The sequence below is a fragment of the Microcaecilia unicolor genome, chromosome 7, assembly GCF_901765095.1.
Source record: "Microcaecilia unicolor chromosome 7, aMicUni1.1, whole genome shotgun sequence".
NCBI lineage: Eukaryota > Metazoa > Chordata > Amphibia > Gymnophiona > Siphonopidae > Microcaecilia > Microcaecilia unicolor.
Window position 1 is genome coordinate 42,221,462 of NC_044037.1, and position 20,522 is coordinate 42,241,983.

Sequence of the window (20,522 nt, forward strand, 5' to 3'; positions counted from 1 at the left end):
GACTCACAGCCTTGTCTAATATCTGATAATTTAGCTTTTTATTTTTCAGACAAAATTAAAAGAATCAGAATCTTTCCCTCCAGATTAAGGGAAAGTAGTGCTTAATAAAGATGTGCACAGATGACAGTGTTGCTGCTTTACAAATAAAATAAAAGTGTGTTTCTAAGGTTGACTACAGATGCAGCCTTTGCTTATAATCGAATTCCACTTGTTAAAGGGGGAGGTAATCCCAGCTGTTGACAATAGCAAGTTATGTAGTCTGGTACACATAAGGAGATTGTTTACTTCCAACAGAACAAGCAGGGTTGTTGGAATTTAGCTAATAGTTGGTTTGACTTTCTGATAACATTTGACTTAAGATAGACTGTAAAAAGCGCACTCCTGTACTAAAATAATGAACAGACTGCTCTGCAGAAGAATCAAAAGGAAGGGGAGGGGGAGAACCTGCCACTGAGCGGGAAAGAGCGGGGTATAAATGCTAGAAATAAAAAAAAGAAAAAAAAAAAGGATGGTAGTGTAATGGACATTAGTTACAATCTTAGGGAGAAATTTAGGAAGAGTCTGAAGAATTACTTTGTTAGGAAAAAACTGGGTATATGGAGAATGTGACTAGAGATTGAAGTTCACCAACTCTTCTTACTGAAGTTAGAGATTTTAAAGTTGCAGACCCTTTGAGGTGGATCTCGCTGTTTGGAGATTAAAGACATTCATAAAATCTTGAGATCAGAGGATGTGATGAGATAGGCTGCAATGTTCGCTGGATAGAGTTGTACCGAGTTAGATTTGAGACCAGATTGTGATAACGACATGCTGTATCAGACATGAGAAGGCATTGAGACTGTTACTCTGTTTGTACAGTGTACATACGCCATTTTACCATGTGTGAATGGGACAACAAACAGTAGCTGCATTGTGGCCTAAGAGCTTGAGGATGCTTTTGGACAATGTGATATGAATAGACAATTGCAGTTGAAAAATGACCTGAGTCGTGTTAGGTAGGTTTTTGAATTTTGAGCATCTAAACCCTCTTATAAATGTAAGATATGTGGGTTCTAGTCTAGATTTTTTCTTTGCTGATGAGGAATCCAAGCATTTGAAGAGATGGTAGCTTGCAGAGTGATTTGAATTTGAGTTCTTGACGTTCCTGATTGAGTTAATGGAGCCAGTAGAGATACAGGTAAACAAATTGGCCTCACTGGCAAAGGTAAACTGTTACAACTACTAGGCACTTGGTGAACACTCTAGGCTCTAGGTGCCAAAGAAAGGCCAAAAGAGAAGGACTCTGTACGAGTAGCGACTATGGAGAAACATTAAAACGGTTGGCCAATGCTGAAGGTAATAGGAATAAAGGTGTAGGCATCCTTGAGGTCCAGGAATGCTAACCAGTTGTCCTTTTCCAGTAAGGGTGGTATCATGGCTAAGGAGTTCATTTTGAAATCTCTCTTGATGTAAAGTGAGATTTTGAAAATCTAAAATAGGATAGAGAGCACCAGTCTTCTTGGGGATGAGAACAAAAAAAAAAAAAAAAAGCCTGAATAAAACTGTTCCTTGTTAGGAAGGAGGAACTTCGACAACAGCTTTGTTGTGAATGAGTATATTGAGTTCTGAAGCCAGAATGGTGGTGGGCTAAAGTGGGTAGTTTTTGAGGTAGTGGCCCTCAACATGCTCAATTTGTAGCCACTGGACACAATACTGATCACTTACTGGTCTGATGTTCCGTGACTCCAAGCCTCCACATAGAAAAATAACACAGTTCCCCACAAGTTGGACAGCAAAAAAAAAAAAAGAGGAATTTGTTTTGATGAGAGCCAGGGTTGAAGAGACATGTTGCTTACATTCTTGTGACTGCTGCTTTTCCGCATGCTCCTGGGTGTTCTGAAACTGAGCTTTTGGCATCATCATCTGGGGTAATATTGCTGAAAGAACTGCTGCAGGTAAGGTCTTTTAGAAATAGACTGTCCAAACTTTCTGTATTGGGAAGATTGTTCTGCTGCAAGTTCATATATTTTGGAGGAACTGTCTGAACTGAGAGTATCTTTGACCTTGCCTCCAAATAAGTTGTCACTCAAACAGGATGCATCCATGAGTGGTTCATTAAATTCTTCTTGAAAGCCTTTTAGTTTGAGCCAGGCCATTCATCTTGCTGAGATGGCTACTGCAGCTGATCTGTAGAGAGTTTCATATCATTAGTAGAACAAATGAGATGGAAGATCGACTCCTGTAGATCCTCCAAAATAAGAAGAGAAGTTACTCAAAGTGAATCATTTGAATCTTCTAGTTGGTGGAGAAAATGATAGGAATGTAAGATCAGCAACTGATGAGCTACCATCTTCAGGGCTAACGTGGAGCTCTGTAAGTTTTTCTGCCTATGTAGCCAAAAGATTGTTGATTTTTTTTTTCCAGGAGGTAAAGAAAAATGGGATTTGGATTTTCCGACATCACAGTCAGTTACAACTGACTGATGTGGAAACCGAAAAGGATTATATCCAAGTGCAGCATGGACATTATATCTAAGACCTAGTCTCACAGAAGCAGGAACAACAGATAGGGGAGTCTGCTGTATGTTGAGTCGCATTTCTTGCAATACAGGACAAATAGTAAGACCTACAATTTCCCTAGAAGAACACAGGACTGAAGGATGGTATGGAAATTGTACTTGTCAGCTGGAGCTTGTTGCAACACCAGTTCAAGAGTTGTTGATTCCATCTGAAGGGAATGGAGGTACGAATATTCCTCCATGTAACTTTTAAGACATTGGGCCTATATGGGTATGGAGGACTCATCTGCTGTTGGACTTTCCCAAAGCAGTGTGCTCATGCCCCTCAACAGCAACTCCAAAAGGGTTAGAGACCAAGAATTGTTATCTAGTATGACAGAAGAATCCGAAAGGCCAGACATTTCTAGTGTGACTGAAATATGGAAAAAAAAAATGCTAAAATCTTGCAAAATGTTTTGTAAAAGCTGAAAAGCAGCAGCATTGGCCACCAGAAGAGCCCATGCAGTTTTTGGAAGAAGGGAAAGCATATGATGTGTCCTGTCCATTTTAGCTGAAATCTGTTGGAGACACTGAAAAAAGGGGGGGTTGGACCATGAACAAAGAGCATTCTGTGGGTTCATCATGCTTATCTTTATGCTTTTTAATAACCTTATCTAACATTTGTTGGCCAACAAGCTGATGCTGAGGCTATTTCGCAGCTGAAGAGGCCATCACTGATTTTTTGCCATGCCTGAGGCATTTGTAGCCTTTTTGGTCCTGCACCACGTGGCAAGGCTTAAACGAAGCCGGCACTGATTGAGGAAAAACTGAAGTGGAGAGAGGGTGAAGCACGCAACAGCTGAGCTGTGCCTATAGGGGAGACCATTAGAGCGCTCTTACAGTAGCCATAGATAGCAGCAAGGGGCTTTAAATCTAGAACCCTGCTACTGATAAGGGCAAGAGTACTACTACTACTACTACTTAACATTTCTAGAGCGCTACTAGGGTTACGCAGCGCTGTACAAATTAACAAAGAAGGACGGTCCCTGCTCAAAGGAGCTTACAATCTAAATAACGAAATGTCAAGTTGGGGCAGTCTAGATATCCTGAGTAGAGGTGTAGTGTAGGTGCCGAAGGCGACATTGAAGAGGTGGGCTTTAAGCAGTGATTTGAAGATGGGCAGGGAGGGGGCCTGGTGTATGGGCTCGGGGAGTTTGTTCCCCGCATGGGGTGAGGCGAGGCAGAAAGGGCGGAGCCTGGAGTTGGCGGTGGTGGAGAAGGGTACTGAAAGGAGGGATTTGTCTTGAGAGCGGAGGCAATGGGTAGGAACGTAAGGGGAGATGAGGGTTGAGAGGTAAGGAGGGCTGCAGATTGAGTGCATATGTAGGTTAGTAGCAAAAGCTTGAACTGAATGCGGTACCTGATCGGAAGACAATGAAGTGACTTGAGGAGAAGGGTGATATGAGTGTATCGGTTCAGGTGGAAGATAAGACGTGCAGCAGAGTTCTGAACGGACTGAAGGGGGGATAGGTGGCTAAGTGGGAGACCAGTGAGGAGTAGGGTTGCAGTAGTCAAGGCGAGAGGTAATGAGAGAGTGGATGAGAGTTCGGGTGGTGTGCTCAGAGAGGAAAGGGCGAATTTTGCTAAGCAGCGTTCTTCTTTAAACAACTTTTTTTTTTTTTTAAGAAACCTCCAAGGAGAGGTGAGTTGAGCAGTCCAGTTAGGCTTGTAGGAAAAAAAAAAAAAACACACCACACAACCTGAGGAGAGGAAGAGTTTTTGCCTGCATGGGAAACCCTGAACATGCTCAGTCAAGCTTACTGGGGAGGGGTTCTGGCACGCAGGCAACATCAGGTGACATCCCCAGGAAGTGTGCCTGCACTTCCTACTCATCTCCGGAGAACCTGCTCTACTGAAATGCAGTTTCAGGGGTGCGCGTGTCTGTGTGTCACCTATAGACGCCATCATATGCAATCTCTGAATGTGAGCTGCTGCTACATCAGTATGTCTAGGATTCAAAAAGATCTTACAATGGCACGTTAAAGAGCAGCACTAACATTTACAAGTCATGCTTTACATACAGGGCCCTGTTTACTAAGCAGCGTTATAGGCGCGTTAACATTTTTAATTCTCGTTAACCATGTACAATATCCTATAGGTGCCTACATGGTTTGCGTGCTAAAAACACTAACGCACCTTAGTAAACATGGCCCATAGTGAGGAAGCAAGCGAGTGTAAAACAGAAAAATTTTACATGCCCTTCAAAGTCTCAGCAGCCTCAGAATTGGACTTCAAATCTGACTTAAAATCACTGCACCAGTCGTGCACCACCTTGTAGGGTGATGAAGCTATTCTTTCTCCAAAGAGAACCTGCCCAAGATTTTCAGATGGTGGTTTCTCAGTACTTGAACAGAAGTCAAATCTGCAAAATGAAATCCATTTAGTATGTAAATGTTCCAGAATGAACATGAGGGTAGAAGCTGGTAATAAAATCTTATATATCCCACAATAAATGCATTATGTTACCGAACATACTATACCGACTTCAGCTCATTCTTATCTATGAAAACTTTTAAGTGAATTCTATCACATATAAAACTTTGTCATACTTACACATTATATTCATACGGTAGAACTGATTCTACAGAGTCCAGTCTATTTACAAACAGTTCAATTTCAGACTAAAAAACAAAAACAAAAGTTCAATAAAATACTTTTTTTCCATAATACAAGTGTGCTATACTAAACCTAAACAAGAACAATGCTTCACTAGTTTATTTCTCAGTTTTCAAGACAAAAAAACAAGCAGAAATTAAGGCCAGCAATCATCTGATCTGCCCATTTTCCCTTCCTGCTACAATCATTTCAACACCCTACTGACCTCGAGCTTTATTTTAATTTCCTTACAATTAAAGAGCCTCTGTGCTATTCACAACTTCTTGAACTTTATTACTTTTTGTTAAAACCTCCATCACCTTCTCTTGAGTATGTACCATCTATCCAATAGCCTTAAGGAGAAATTAGGACTACCTGATAATTCTTTCCATTAGTCCTTCCCACTATTCCAGAACCTGTTGGATAGTTGTCTTCCATTTAACCAGCAAGTGAAGATAGCTTGCGTATAATACAGTGCCCCAACGCTGGCCCAGCGGGTCCCACTGCTTAACTGCCTTTGCAGGAGTTGCCATTCACCCCAACTGTCATAAGCACAGCACATGTCCCAAGCGGTGAATCGGGATCCCTACCCTGCACCAAGCAGAATTTGCAACCCTCCAAGCAGTCCTGAATCAAACTTTAGTCAGACTTACCACTGCCAGCTGCTCCCCCCAAGCTCAAAGTCTCCACAAGCCTTACCACAGATAAGAAAAGCTCAGGACTGATACTCTGTCCCATGCTGTCCAGCAAACCTCTTTTTTCTTTTAGGTTGTTGTGCTGTAAAAGGAGAGCTCCAAAAGAAACAAGGGAGAGGTGAAGGGAGGAAAGAAGTAAATTCACGGGGCACTAGAGAAAGGGATCTGAAGGCTTCCAGATATGACTCTGCAGACTCAAGTCACCCGCTCAACTGGGGACTAGTTAACCAACTGGACGAGGAGAAAAGTACTCAGAACCAGAGGCTGGCAAGTGTGTCCATCCACCTGCTGGAGATGGAGAAGTGAAAACCAAGCTGAGACTTCTCTCTTGGCATCCAGTCCAACTCCTCAGTATTATCCTACAAGTTATGGAATAGTGAGAAGCTACATAATGCAAATAATGTTTCCCTACTAGAAGAAACTTGTTGGGCTTGGGTTTCCTCCTTCATTTAACTTCCACCATCCCCCTTGCCACCAACCCAAATCCAATACTCTCTTCCTTTTTTTTTCTGTACAATCCAGATACTGTTCTACCTATCCCCAGCTCAACCCTAGCATTCTGTGCCAGTCCCCGTCCCCCTTCCTATTTCTCAATCTGTGGGCATCCACTTCCCCTTAGCCATGTAGCTGTGCTCTCTGAAACTACACACTCTTTTCAGCATACCTTTGTTATAACGCCACCACTGAAAGATTATCAGACAACAGTAGTCTCGCTACCATAAACATACAATATAAAAGGGAGCATTACTAACCTTCAGTGATGAAATAATGCATGATACTTGCCTCTTAAGGTGTGTCAAATGACAAAAAAAGTCATAAAATTACATGTGTTAAAACAGCAAAATTAAGATGAAAATATTGTGCATCTATTCTGTATATTTATTTACAACATGCTTGAGAGACTACTGCTATCTAGTACTCTCTCAGTGATGTTGAATAGGCACGATTTGAGGATTTTGCGGAATCTAGTAAATTCCTGTATATTTCTTATTTTGGGTGGTAAGGAGTTCCACCATTTGGTTCCTAGGTAAGTGAAGTCTGCAGAGTGAACAGCTTTGTAGATCACTTTTTTGCAATTTGGGAGGTGTAGTCTGAGATTGTTTCTTGCCTCATATTTAGTGTTTCTTTGAGGTAAGTTTATTATCAGCCAACCCTTAACAGTGAGCATATGAGATCATACCACCATATAGCGAAGATACATAGCCTGTAGCAGGTATCTCTCCAAGGACAGCAGGCTGATTGTTCTCACATGTGGGTCAGCGTCCACAGCAGCCCAGGAACAGCAAATTTTTCTACAACAAATGTAAAAAGTTTCTGCAGAGCTTTCTAGCACGCAAACCATGACTTCCCACCCGTCGCATGAGCGTTCCCGCTCAGTTTAACCAAAAGCAAATAATAAAGAAACAACAACTCCAAAGGGAGGTGGGCGGGTTTGTGAGAACAATCAAGCCTGCTGTCATCGGAGAATACCTGCTTACAGGTATGCATCTTCGCTTTCTACGAGGAAAGCAGCTGCTTGTTCTCGCATGTGGGGTATCCCTAGCAACCAGGCTCACTCAAAACAATGAATTATTGGTCAATTGGGCCTCGCAACGGTGAGGACATAACAGAGATTGCCTGAAACCATAAACAACTAACTGAGAGTGCAGCCTGGAACAGAACAAAAATGGGTCTAGGGTGGTGGAGTTGGATTCTAAACCCCGAACAGATTCTGTAGCACTGACTACCCAAACCGACTGTCGTGTCGGGTATCCTGGCTGGAGGCAGTAGTGAGATGTGAATGTGTGGACTGATGACCACGTTGCAGCCTTACAAATCTCCTCACGGAGGCTGACTAAGTGAGCCACTTGACGCAGCCATGGCTCTAACATTGTGAGCCGTGACATGACCCTCCAGAGTCAGCCCAGCCCAGCTTGGGCGTAGTGAAGGATATGCAATCTGCTTGCCAATTGGAGATTGTGCATTTTCCGATGGCGACTCCCCTCCTGTTGGGATCAAAAGAAACAAACAACTGGGCGGACTGTCTAAAGGGCATTGTCCGCTCCACGTAAAAGGTCAATGCTCTCTGGCAGTCCAAGGTATGCAAACTGCTTTCGCCAGGCGGGTAATCGGCGGGGAAAGAATGTTGGCAAGACAATTGACTGGTTCAGATGGAACTCCAACACCACCTCGGCAGGAACTTAGGGTTGTGCGGAGGACTACTCTGTGTGATGGAACTTGATATAAGGTGCATGTACTACCAAAGCCTGAAGCTCACTGACTCTACAAGCTGAAGTAACAGCTACCAAGAAATTACCTTCCAGGTCAAGTACTTCAGATAGCAGGAATCCAGTGGCTCAAAAGGAGCTTTCATCAGCTGGGTGAGAACGACGTTGAGATCCCATGACATTGGTAGAGGTTTGACAGGGGGCTTTGACAAAAGCAAACCTCTCATGAAGCGAACAACTAAAGGCTGTCCAGAGATAGGCTTACCCTCTAAACGGTGATAAGCACTAATTGCACTAAGGTGAACTCTTACAGAGTTGGTCTTGAGACCAGACTCTGACAAATGTAGAAGGTATTCAAGCAGGGTCTGTATAGGACAAGAAAGAGGATCTAGGGCCTTGCTGTCACACCAGATGGCAAACCTCCTCCCACCCCAGCAGAGATGCATCCGTCGTCAGCACTTTTCGTGGCTGAGGAACTTGGAATGGTCATCCCATGGTCAAACTGGATCGAATCGAGCGCGCTGGGACTGAGCCTGGACAGGCTGCCGAGAAGCAGGAGTGTACCTACGCCTAGCATAGGAATAGGGAGCACTCCTCTTCCCTCCAAAAAACCTCCTAGATGAGGAGGTAGTAGCAGAAGATGCCTGGCGGGAGAGAATCCATAGCATCATTGTGCTTCTTGAGCTGGTCAACTAGATCCTCTACTTTCTCACCAAAAAGGTTATCCCCCCGGCAAGGAATATCCACCATCCGCTGCTGGACCAAATGATCCAGGTCAGAGACACGCAGCCATGAGAGTCCGCACATCACTATACCTTGGGCAGTGATCCTGGATGCTACATCAAAAGTGTCGAACATACCCCTGGCCAGGAATTTTCGACACGCCTTCTGCTGCCTGACCACCTGGCGAAAAGGCTCGGCCTGCTCCGGAGGGAGTGCATCAACCAAGCTAGACAGTTGTCCACCAAGTTCCATAAGTGGATGCTCGTGAAGAACTGGTATGTTTGGATTTTGGCAGCGAGCATAGCGGCCTGATATGCCTTCCTCCCAAAAGAGTCCAAGGTTCTAGATTCTCTGCCTGGGGGCGCCGAGGCATAGTCCCTAGTACTCTTGGTTCTTTTGAGAGCGGAGTCCACCACTATGGAATTGTGAGGTAGCTGAGACCTCATCAATCCAGGCTCCCTGTGGATCCAATATTGGAATTCAGTCTTTTTCGGGATCACAGGATTAGACAGAGGGAACGACCAGTTTTGCATAAGGACTTCCTTCAGTACATTATGCAAAGAAGCCATTGCAGCCTCTCTAGGTGGAGAAGGATAATCCAGGACCCTCGAGCATCTCAACCCTGGGCTCATCCTCAACCCTCCATAGGGAAGGAATAGCCGCAGTCATTTCCCGGACAAAGGAGGTGAAGGATAGACTCTCCGGTGGAGAAAGTCTCCTTTCTTGTGGAGGGGAAGGTTCAGAAGGAATCCCATAGGACTCGTCAGAAGAAAGTACCTGGGATCCTCCTCTTCCTCCCACAAATGCTCATCTTCAGAAACAGACAAGACATCCCTCACAGCAGTCCGAAACTGAGCCTGCCTCGACGCTGAGGAACGACGTCCTTGGATGGCAGTGCCGAGAAGTCAACAGCCCGCCTGGACTCCGGTGAAGCTTCCACCACCGACGTCGAAGGGGAGTCGACCTGGGTGGCAGCTGACACTAATGCCACAGGCGGCAACCGAGGTCAGGGACCTCACCACAGGCGAAGGGCCAGAAGCCACTGCAGCAGACGGTACGGAAGGCGCAAGCACCCCTGACACCGAAGCAGACTGGCCGCAGCAACCCTTCCAGAAGCTCTGGAAGTAGGGCCCTGATGTGCTCGTCGAGAGCCGCCTTCGGACAAGGCTGCGGGGTCGGTAAAGGAGCAGGTGGCAGAATCTGTCGAGGCTCGGGAGCAGGTACCAGGCTGCTAGACCGACACATCGGCACCTCCTGAATAGAGGGAGAGCGATCCTCTCGGCGCCAACGCTTCTCGGTGCTGAATCCCTCAACGCCCCAGAGCTCCCGGCACCATGTGTCGAAGAACGATGACGGTGCTTCTTCGGCTTCGCTCAACGCCCGTCATTGAAAACTCCTCGGTACGGATGAGGAAGACGTGGAATCCTCACGTCTCCTCGGGGCCAGGACCGACAAAAGTCAGTCTCGGGGGGCCTGCATAACAGGAGGCCTCAAGACAGGTGGAGACCCACTCGACGCCTCACTGCTCCCAGCACGAGTTGGTCGTTCTGCACCCATTACCTTCGCTCCCGACATCGCCGACCTCGGTACCGATGTCGATGGACCGGACCGAGCCCAAAAAGCTTCTCTCGTTGGGCTTCTCGAGATGCTTGGGTCCGTTTCTTCATGTGAAGACACAGACTGCAAGCGGGCTGGGCTATGGTCGGGCCCAGGCACTGGATACACCAAGCGTGGGTATCGGTACCCAAGATGGTTCAGTTGCACAAGTACAACGGTTGAAGCCGCTGGGTGTCTTCGATGACATGGAAGGCAAATTAGACGACACAATTGTGCCCAAAAAAGTAAAGGGCACAAATGGGGAAAAACCCGTCCGTGTTCAAAAAGAAAGAAAAACTTAGAAAGCGCCAAAAACTACGAAAAAATACCGGGTTTTTTTGTTTTGTTTTTTTAAAGAAGAACGAATAACGATATAAGAAAAGAAATATACAAAGAATCATGAAGACTCTCCTGGTCCAGCGAAGTGAACAGGGAAAAACCTCTTCACCTCACCGCGGACAAGAAAAAAAACGAGCAGAAACGCTCACGCAACGGGTGGGAAGTCGTCCGCGCAGTGCGCACGCTAGAAGGCTCTGGCAAAACTTTTAATATTTTGCTGTAGAAAAATTTGCCATTTCCTGGGCCACCGTGGACGCTGACCCACATGTGAGAACAAGCAGACTGCTTGTCCTCGGAGAATAATTTCTTCCTTGGCTATCAAAAATTCTTCCAATTGCTTAGGATCAAAAAAAAAAAAAAAACATTGTTTAGCCTAAAAACAACAAACAAGGAAATACAAAATTAACTCCTAATGCAAGGCCAAGGAAGTCTTATGCCTCATCTGTGTTTCTCTAGCCAAGTGAAGAAAAAAACCCTATTTTTTTTATCCCATCAACAATGATTCAAGATATCTAAAGGAAAATCTTCTTGACAACTCACTTCTGAAACCTTCCAAGATCAGCTGTACTCTGATGATCCACATGATTCACTTTTTCATTCAGAACCAGGCAGCAGAATCAAGGCTGGTTATGTCACTGCTGAGCTTGGGGGGGGGGGGGGACACAAAGGAAGTTCCAGGTTGGGATGAAGAGAAGGCAGATCAGCAAACCAGCAGATTGAAGAGATAGGGATGGGAGCTCCCAGCCATTGATGAAAGACTGTTTAACTGCTTCCTACTGAGCTGATCAGACACTAATGCTGCATGCTTTCCATAGCCTGGACACAGCTGTCCATATGTTCTACCTGCAAAACCTAGGTGTGGGATTCCATTTTTATTTGGTTGCCATGGAAACCTGACACCTGGGGCTTGTCAAGCTCTAGTGTATATGTATATATCTGTCCTGCATTATGTGCTGGGCTTAAGTTGCATGTGTGTGGGTGAAGGTAGCTAGTGTTTTGTGGGCACTTGTACACCCTCAAACTTGCCAACGCACTAGTTTAGATCATATAGTAGATGTGGAAGACTAGTTTTATGGGTGGGGCATTCACAGTGGAGTAGTTTGTAAGGGGGGAGGTAGTTTTTTGGCCTGTGTGGGTAGTTTGGGGATTTAGAAGAGTAAGGAATTCTACCTTTTCAAACTGACTGCCTTGTTCTCTAACTACTATATTTCACTCTAAAAAGGCAGTTCTGTACCTGGGCACCCACATTTATGAGAACAAATATTCAGAGTACTAATATTTTTGCAGGTAAGTATACATTTATGCATGCAAGTGCTAAAATTTCATGTAAATGCAAAAAGAAGCATACACAAAGGGTGCAACAGGCAGAGTTCCCACTTAAATGTGTAACTTACATACATTTGAAATTGCAGGAGTATGAAGAGATCTTTAAAAGTTATTTAATAACTATATGAGGACAAAGTACAGATGACTAGCAGCTGCGATGTGTTTAAGATATATTGATGGATGTATGAATGATGTTTACATTTGTTTTAGTTTGGGGGTTTTTTAACCAATTATGATCGTGTATGCTTGTTCCAGGGGGATTATAAGTCAGCAAACCATAAGCCATTACATCCATCTGTGATGCGTTTAGGCACACATCATGTGGGTGCACCGATACCAGGTTATGCTAATCCTATATAATAATTCTCACCTCCAACGTTCTAATCTTGCTGCCTGTGTCCGTGACTTTCTGATAGGCTCCGAAGCCCTGGCTGATATCACCGGAAAGGAGACACCAGATTGGCTAACAGAGGGAAGAGGGGAGGAGCTGCGAAGCTATCAGCACTGAGCACTGAAGGAGAAACCGGCCGGCGAGGAGAGAGCAGAGCGAAGGTCGGAGGGAAGCGGACAAGGGGAGTAGGTGAGTGGCTGGAGCACTGAGGTTGCCGAAGAGACGCAGCGTGACTCGGAGAACGACCCGAGGCGGCTGGACAGCACTGCCCGCCAGTATGATGTCAGCGCTCTGAACCCGCGGCAGCGCTCGGAAGATGGCGGTGCGGAAGGACAGCGGCCCGAATGAGAAATTTTACGAGCCCTCCGACACTGTTTCGCAGTTCGACAACGTGCGCCTGTGGTTGGGCAAGAACTACAAGAAGGTAGTGGAGCTGGAGGGAGGAGAGGGCTGCCGCTCTACTGTACTCTGCCCCGCCCACTCGCCCACAGCGCCGGGCCCCAGGAACAAAGGGAGGAGGAGTGGGTCCGGGCCCCCAAAGAGAGATAGAGAGTCGCAAGCAGGGAGGGAGCACAGCAGCCTTACTGGAACACTGGCTATACCATACAGGGAGGGAAACCCTGAAACTCAGAGGGAGGGAGGAAACGACCCTGGAACTGGGCAGGCACAGCCCTGGAACTGGGAGGGAGGGAGAGCATGGCCCTGGAACTGGGTGGGAGGGAGGGGCCGGGGGCCCATGGCACACACTCTCATTCTCACACACACACTCTCACCCAGTCTCACTCTCTCTCTGTCACACACACATACTCGCACATTCACTCTCTCTCTCTCACACACACTCCGAGGAAAACCTTGCTAGCGCCCGTTTCATTTGTGTCAGAAATGGGCCTTTTTTACTAGTATTCTATAACATAAACCAGATTCCCAAATGCCATTACAGAAAAGTCTCACCACGTGTCTTCAGAGTGCTTAAACAGACACCAGTTATACAGTGTCTATACTAAAGAAGCTTCAACTCCTTTCCCCACAGAAATTAACTGGGCAATCATTTGGGGGGGGGGGGGAGGGGGGAAAGGGGGACTAATTTCTCTGAAACCCCTGGTCCTATCTGACCCATTTTCAGACTCAATCTACTGCAACCCATTCTCTCCACTCTCCTCAGGATCTGTCTGGCTTCATGCCAGGTCAAAGTACAACATATGACCCTACTGGTCAAATCTAGAACCCCTACTCTTTTTTGAGTATGCCTTTGTACCCCTCCCTCTAGGGTAAAATTCTACATCTTCCAAACAGAAACAAGGCACTCCAGGAATTTGCATCATCTTTTTCAGCAGTTAATTCAACATCCATCTCTTCAGTTACTCAACGTTCATTCTTTGGATAACATAGTATTCAGCCCAGTCAGTCAATTCAATAACATCCAGTTACTAGAGGCCGACCAAATTTCAGTTTCTGCTTGGTTTCAGTTTCAGCCAAAAGATTATTTAAATTTTCGCTATGACTTCAGTTTCAGCTGACCCCCACCATGTGTTTTCAGTGCAAGCCAAAACTTTTGTGTTTTCTCTCTCCATCCCACTTCTTCCAAACAATTGACCCTCCTACTGGACCTCCATGAGTGCTTCCTCCCCAACCTGTGGGCCCTCTGAGGCTATCTTACAACAACCCTAGACCACTAGGGACTGTAACTGAGGATTGTTCCTTCCATTCCAGCTCTGCTTTCAAAATGGCTACCACAACTAGGGCATCACTCCTGCCCTGACTATACTACTAGATCACCAGGAATTGTAATAGTCCTGGGGGGGGGGGGAATATTTTTCTCCTTTTCTTTGTACTGTGATTGCAACCAATGCAGTTATGATGTTGCACAATAGTTTATCTTGCTAGAGTGCTCCAAATAAATGCTTTTGATCAAAACAAAATTTAGCAGGAATTTAAACCTGTAAATTTGGGATATGCTCCTTACAAATTAACTTCTCTCTGGCAATATGTCAACTACAAGTGTGGCACAAAGTCAGCCACTGGCTTTTAGTTTCAATCTTCATTTATTGCAGTCCATGTCTATGAAAGCAATTTTGCTTGGAAATAAAACAGTATTTCATTATTTTAATTGTTTTATTCTGGCTTGCATACTGTTGATTTAGCAGAGGGATGTAAACTGCAAGCTCTGACAAGGAAACAGGGAAGTACCAGGGAAACCAAATTCAAATCAACCTTACGCTCTTTGTGAATAACTTCACCCTTTATTACCACAGGTAACACACACACAACCAAAACAAGGAAACAGGGGAGTACCAGGGACACCAAATGGTTAGGGTGGTGGACTTTGGTCCTGGGGAACTGAGGAACTGAGTTCGATTCCCGGCAAAGGCAGCTCCTTGTGACTCTGGGCAAGTCACTTAACCCTCCATTGCCCGCCGCATTGAGCCTGCCATGAGTGGGAAAGCGCGGGGTACAAATGTAACAAAAATAAAAAAAATATATATATATATATTTGTGAGTGACATTGCCGAAGGGTTTGAAGGTAAAGTTTGCCTTTTTGCAGACAATACTAAGATTTGTAACAGAGTGGACACCCGGGACGGAGTGGAAAACATGAAAAAGGATCTGCGGAAGCTAGAAGAATGGTCTAAGGTTTGGCAATTAAAATTCAATGCAAAGAAATGCAAAGTGATGCACTTAGGGAGTAGAAATCCACGGGAGACGTATGTGTTAGGCAGTGAGAGTCTGATATGTATGGACGGGGAGAGGGATCTTGGGGTGATAGTATCTTAGGATCTGAAGGCAACGAAACAGTGTGACAAGGCAGTTGCTAGGCTGTATAGAAAGAGGTGTGACCAGCAGAAGAAAGAAGTGTTGATGCCCCACCTGGAGTATTGTGTTCAGTTTTGGAGGCTGTATCCTGCTAAGGATGTAAAAAGAACTGAAGCAGTGCAAACAAATGCTACGATAATGGTATGGGATTTGCGTTACAAGACGTACGAGGAGAGACTTGCTGACTTGAACATGTATACCCTGGAGGAAAGGACAAACAGGGGTGATATGATACAGACGTTCAAATATTTGAAAGGTATTAATCTGCAAACTAACCTTTTCCAGAGATGGGAAGGCAGTAGAACTAGAGGACATGAAATGAGACTGAAGGGGGGCGGACTCAAGAAAAACGTCAGGAAGTACTTTTTCACAGAGAGAGAGTGGTGGATGCTTGGAATGCCCTCCCCACAGGAGGTGGTGGAGATGAAAACGGTAACGGAATTCAAAAATGTGTGGGATAAACATCCTGTTCAGAAGGAATGGATCCTCAGAAGCTTAGCGGAGATTGGGTGGCAGCGCCGGTGGTGGGGGCGGGGCTAGTGCTAGGCAGACTTCTACAGTCTATGCCTTGAAATTGGCAGATACTAATCAAGGTCAGGTATACACAAAAAGTAGCACATATGAGTTATCTTGTTGGGCAGGTCTTTCTCTGCAGTCATCTACTATGTTCAAATCGCCCTGATGCTCTTTGTGAATAACTGCACCCTTTGTTACCACAGGTAAAATTTTAGATAAAAACCTTATAGGGGCAAGGGTAAAGCAACTCAACTTGAGCTACAGTCGAAAACTTGCAAACTCAAACTCAAATCCAGACAGAAGTTAACATAGATCACTAAGGTCCCATTTACCTTGAAGGATCTGCAGCATCCGTTACACCTGCTCCTTACCCAGTCCCTCTCCTTTGCTAAAGAAGAGATGAACACCCCCCCCCCCCCCACCACCACCACTACCACCAAATCCTATCCACTTTCCATTACGCAACATAACTTTTATTAACTTTCTTACCTTACAATTTCCCGATTCCTTCTGGGCACCGGGCTCACAGAAACTTACAGGAGCCAAACCCGGAAGATAAAAGCTGCGGCAGACCTGGATACAGAGTGCAAGCAGCACTGAAGACCAGCAAAAGCGGATCCCCAATAACAGGTTCATAATTCTCGCAGCACAAGACCAAGAAACAAATAACAAGCCGACGCCTCAATCACAAGGAAAGAAAACAGGAAATTAAAACAAGGCTGCAACACTCCACACCTAAGCGACGAGTCACATACACATACTGCTGCTGCTCAACGGAATTATTATCAGGCGCGCCTTCACATGACGCACCTGCGCATGTATCTAAACGTACACGGACGTCCGGTACTATGTATGCCAAGGAGGGTGGATAAACTGGAGACGAGTGAGCCTATCTAGTCCATTGTATGAGCTGAAGCCAGTAGGTGGAGCTTGCCGCGGTACACCCAAAACAATAGCAAACGCTATTGAAAACAATAGCAAAACTTTGGTCCGTGTGTAACAAATGTAAAGCTGTTCCAGTTGGATAAGCAGTGCCTTAAAAGGTGGAGGTCAATTTTTTTTTTACTTATTGGACAGCTTATTAATTTTATTTGTTGTAACGGAAGCCTGGTGTTACAAAGGTGATGGAATATATTGAAATAAAATGGAAGTAGAATTAAACTCTCCTTTCATTGGGGGACATCATGGAACCATGTTCACTAATCCATAGGCGCCGACTCCGTGGGTGCTGTGGGTGCTCGAGCACCCCCAATATTTTCACCCACCCAGGCAGGGGCGGGGGGCGCCGCTTACCCCTCCGACGTCGCAGCAGCTGCGCAGCGTCAGTGAAAGCGCTGCCCGCTATCCTTCCCTTCGCTTTGCTTTGCTTGTTCGTTCCCTCTTAGTGTCCCGCCCTCGCTCAAAAGATTTGCCAAATCTCATTGCAAACTAGACACATGCCCAAACAACCTTATGACATATACCCCTCAACAATTTATAACGGACCTAACGAATCACTTGAACTATATGTTACAAAATGGACTCTTCCCGAAACAGAAAGGAAACATTCTACTTACCCCTATACCCACAGATGCAAAGAAAAGTGCTAGTGAAATAACCAACTACAGACCAGTAGCATCTATTCCCTTAATAACCAAAATAACGGAAGGGATGGTGACTAAACAACTCACACTCTACCTATATAAATTCTCAATATTACACGACTCCCAGTCAGGATTTCGTCCAAACCACAGCACAGAAACAGTACTAGTCACTCTAATGACTAAATTCAAACAAATGATCGCAACTGGCAAGAACATACTACTTTTACAATTTGACATGTCTAGCGCCTTCGACATGGTTGACCATGGAATACTACTACATATCCTTGAGTACTTCAGAATCGGAGGCAACGTACTCAAATGGTTCAAGGGGTTCCTAACAACAAGATCATACCAAGTGACATCCGACCACATCAGCCACATGGATACCTGAATGCGGAGTCCCACAGGGATCCCCCCTCTCACCAACTCTATTCAACTTAATGATGACACCCTTGGCCAAACTACTATCAAACCAAAATCTCAACCCATACATATACGCAGACGACGTAAACGATCTACATCCCATTCAATCAAGATTTAACGAAATCTCCAATGAAATCAACCAAAGTCTACAAATCATGCACTCTTGGGCAGATGCATTCAGCTGAAACTCAATGCAGAAAAAAACCCAATGCCTAATACTCACCTCTCAGCACAACACGAACAAATTCACTGCCATAAACACACCTAAACTCAATCTTCCAATCTCCAACACCTTAAAAATCCTTGGAGTCGCCATTGACCGACACCTAACACTTGAGAACCATACGAAAAACACAACCAAGAAAATGTTCCACTCAATGTGGAAATTAAAAAGAGTAAGACCTTTCTTCCCAAGGTCCGTCTTCCGTAACCTGGTGCAATCAATGGTACTTAGAGGGGCATAATTGAACGAAAACGTCTATCTCCATGGGCGTTTATCACCGAGAACGGGTCCGTGAAGGGGAGGACCGAACCGTATTTTCAAAAAAATAGACGTCCATGTTTTATTCGACAATTTGTGAGCTGGGCGTTTTTGTTTTTCAGCGATAATGGAAAATGAAAGCGCCCAGCTCAAAAACGAATAAATCCAAGGCATTTGTTCATGGGAGGGGCCAGGATTCGTAGTGCACTGTCCCCCCTCACATGCCAGGACACCAACCGGGCACCCTAGGGGGCACTTTTACAAAAACAAAAAAAAAGGTAAAGAGCTCCCAGGTGCATAGCACCCTTCCCTTGTGTGTTGAGCCCCCCAAATCCCCCTTAAAACCCACTGCCCACAAGTCTACACCATTACTATAGCCCTAAGGGGTGAAGGGGGGCACCTACATGTGGGTACAGTGGGTTTGGGGGGTTGGACGACTAATAAGCATTAAGCAGCACAATTGTAACAGGTAGGGGAGGGATGGGCCTGGGTCCACCTGCCTGAAGTCCACTGCACCCCCTAATAACTGTTCCAGTGACCTGCATACTGCTGCCAGGGAGGTGGGTATGACATTTGAGGGTGAAAATAAACAGTTGTGAAACGGCATATTTTGTGGTGGGAGGGGTTTGTGACCACTGGGGGAGTCAGGGGAGGTCATCCCCGATTCCCTCCAGTGGTCATCTGGTCATTTAGGTCACTTTTTGGGGCCTTATTCGTGGAAAAACAGGGTCCGGGAAAAGTGCCCTAAATTCTCGCTAAAAACGCATATTTGTTTTCCATTATCGGCGAAAGGCACCCATCTCTGATTGGCCGATAACCACGCCCCAGTTCCGCCTTCACCACGCCTTCGACACACCCCCATCAACTTTGTCCGCATCCGCGACGGAGTGCAGTTGAAAACTTCCAAATTCGGCTTTCGATTATACAGCTTTATTCACTTTTGTGAGATAAACGTCTATCTCCCGATTTGGGTCACAATATAGGCGTTTTTCTATTTTGATTATAAGCAGGCTAGCCACCTAGACTATTGTAATTCACTATACGCTGGCTGCAAAGAGCAAATAATCAGGAAACTCCAAACAGCCCAGAACACTGCAGCTAGACTCATATTCGGTAAAACAAAATATGAAAGTGCTCAACCCCTACGAGAAAAGCTACACTGGCTCCCGATCAAAGAACGCATCACGTTCAAGATATGCTCCCTAGTTCACAAAATAATTCATGGGGATGCACCAGCCTACATGTCAGACCTGATAGACCTGCACAGAGAGAGTGGGAAGTGGACCAATGACTCCAGGAGAAAGGGAGATAAGATTTCAAATAACCACTTTATTCAATGGTTCTTTGAAATCTTATCTCCCGTTCTCCTGGAGTCATTGGTCCACTTCCCACTCTCTCTGTGCTGTTATATTTACATGGGAGTTAGTGTTCATCCACTTAGGTGGATTACTTTCTCAGACCTGATAGACCTACCACCCAGGAATGCCAAAACATCATCCCGCACATTCCTCAACCTTCACTTCCCCAACTGCAAAGGTCTAAAATACAAACTAACGCATGCGTCAACTTTTTCCTACCTAAGCACACAATTCTGGAACGCACTGCCACGTAATTTAAAAATGAACTATGAACTTACTTCCGCAAACTACTGAAGACCCATCTCTTTAACAAGGCATAACACAAAGGCCAACAACTGTGAACCTCTTCACATATATCCAGAAAATACTTAGTATATCTGCTTGTTAGACTAATATCTTGTCTTATCATAATCATGTCACCCAAGATCTGTCTGTAATACTAAATATCTATCTTATCATGTATTTCCACTATTCATGATGTTTTGTAAGCCACATTGAGCCTGCAAAGAGGCCTGGGGGAGGAGGTTATGGCCTTTGAAAGCTAGTCCAATAAAAAGATATCGCCTTATTTTCCATTATTTGTTTAGTTCCTCTGAATAGTGTTGCTGAGCCATATTTATGAATTGAGAACATCCAAGTTACACTGCAGCTGAATACTGGCCTCTGCATGATCTTTAATTATTTAAAATGTAAAATAGCCATGCTGGGTTAGGCCAACTCTGACCAGTCTGAGTTGTTTGAAAGTATCCGTTGGATCCCAATAGGAATGTTCCATTTTGCTCCTTCCTGGAAGTAAAATGTTGGAGACTTTCCAGTCTCTCTGGCTGACAATTATTCTTTGACCTCTCTTCCAGTAACTTGTCCAGACCTTTTTGTGGTGGTCTTAACTCAGCTATTTTATAAGTCTTGACCACATTTCTAGCAGAATTAATTCTGGAGTTT

The 20,522-nt window shown here is 45.1% G+C and overlaps 1 protein-coding gene across 1 annotated transcript in view; it reads right to left on the minus strand.

The window, feature by feature from the left end:
• LOC115473998 (transmembrane 9 superfamily member 2-like) overlaps nucleotides 1–16,527 on the minus strand; it is a 176,755-nt gene extending 160,228 nt beyond the window's left edge. Inside the window, exons 1-3 of the mRNA XM_030209257.1 lie at nucleotides 16,225–16,527; nucleotides 5,090–5,157; nucleotides 4,808–4,898 (exon numbers count right to left, since the gene is read on the minus strand). Of these exons, the coding sequence (XP_030065117.1) occupies nucleotides 4,808–4,898; nucleotides 5,090–5,157; nucleotides 16,225–16,371 (306 nt within the window). The 5' untranslated portion in view covers nucleotides 16,372–16,527. The remainder of the gene's footprint in view (nucleotides 1–4,807; nucleotides 4,899–5,089; nucleotides 5,158–16,224) is intronic.
• Nucleotides 16,528–20,522: the final 3,995 nt, after the last annotated feature.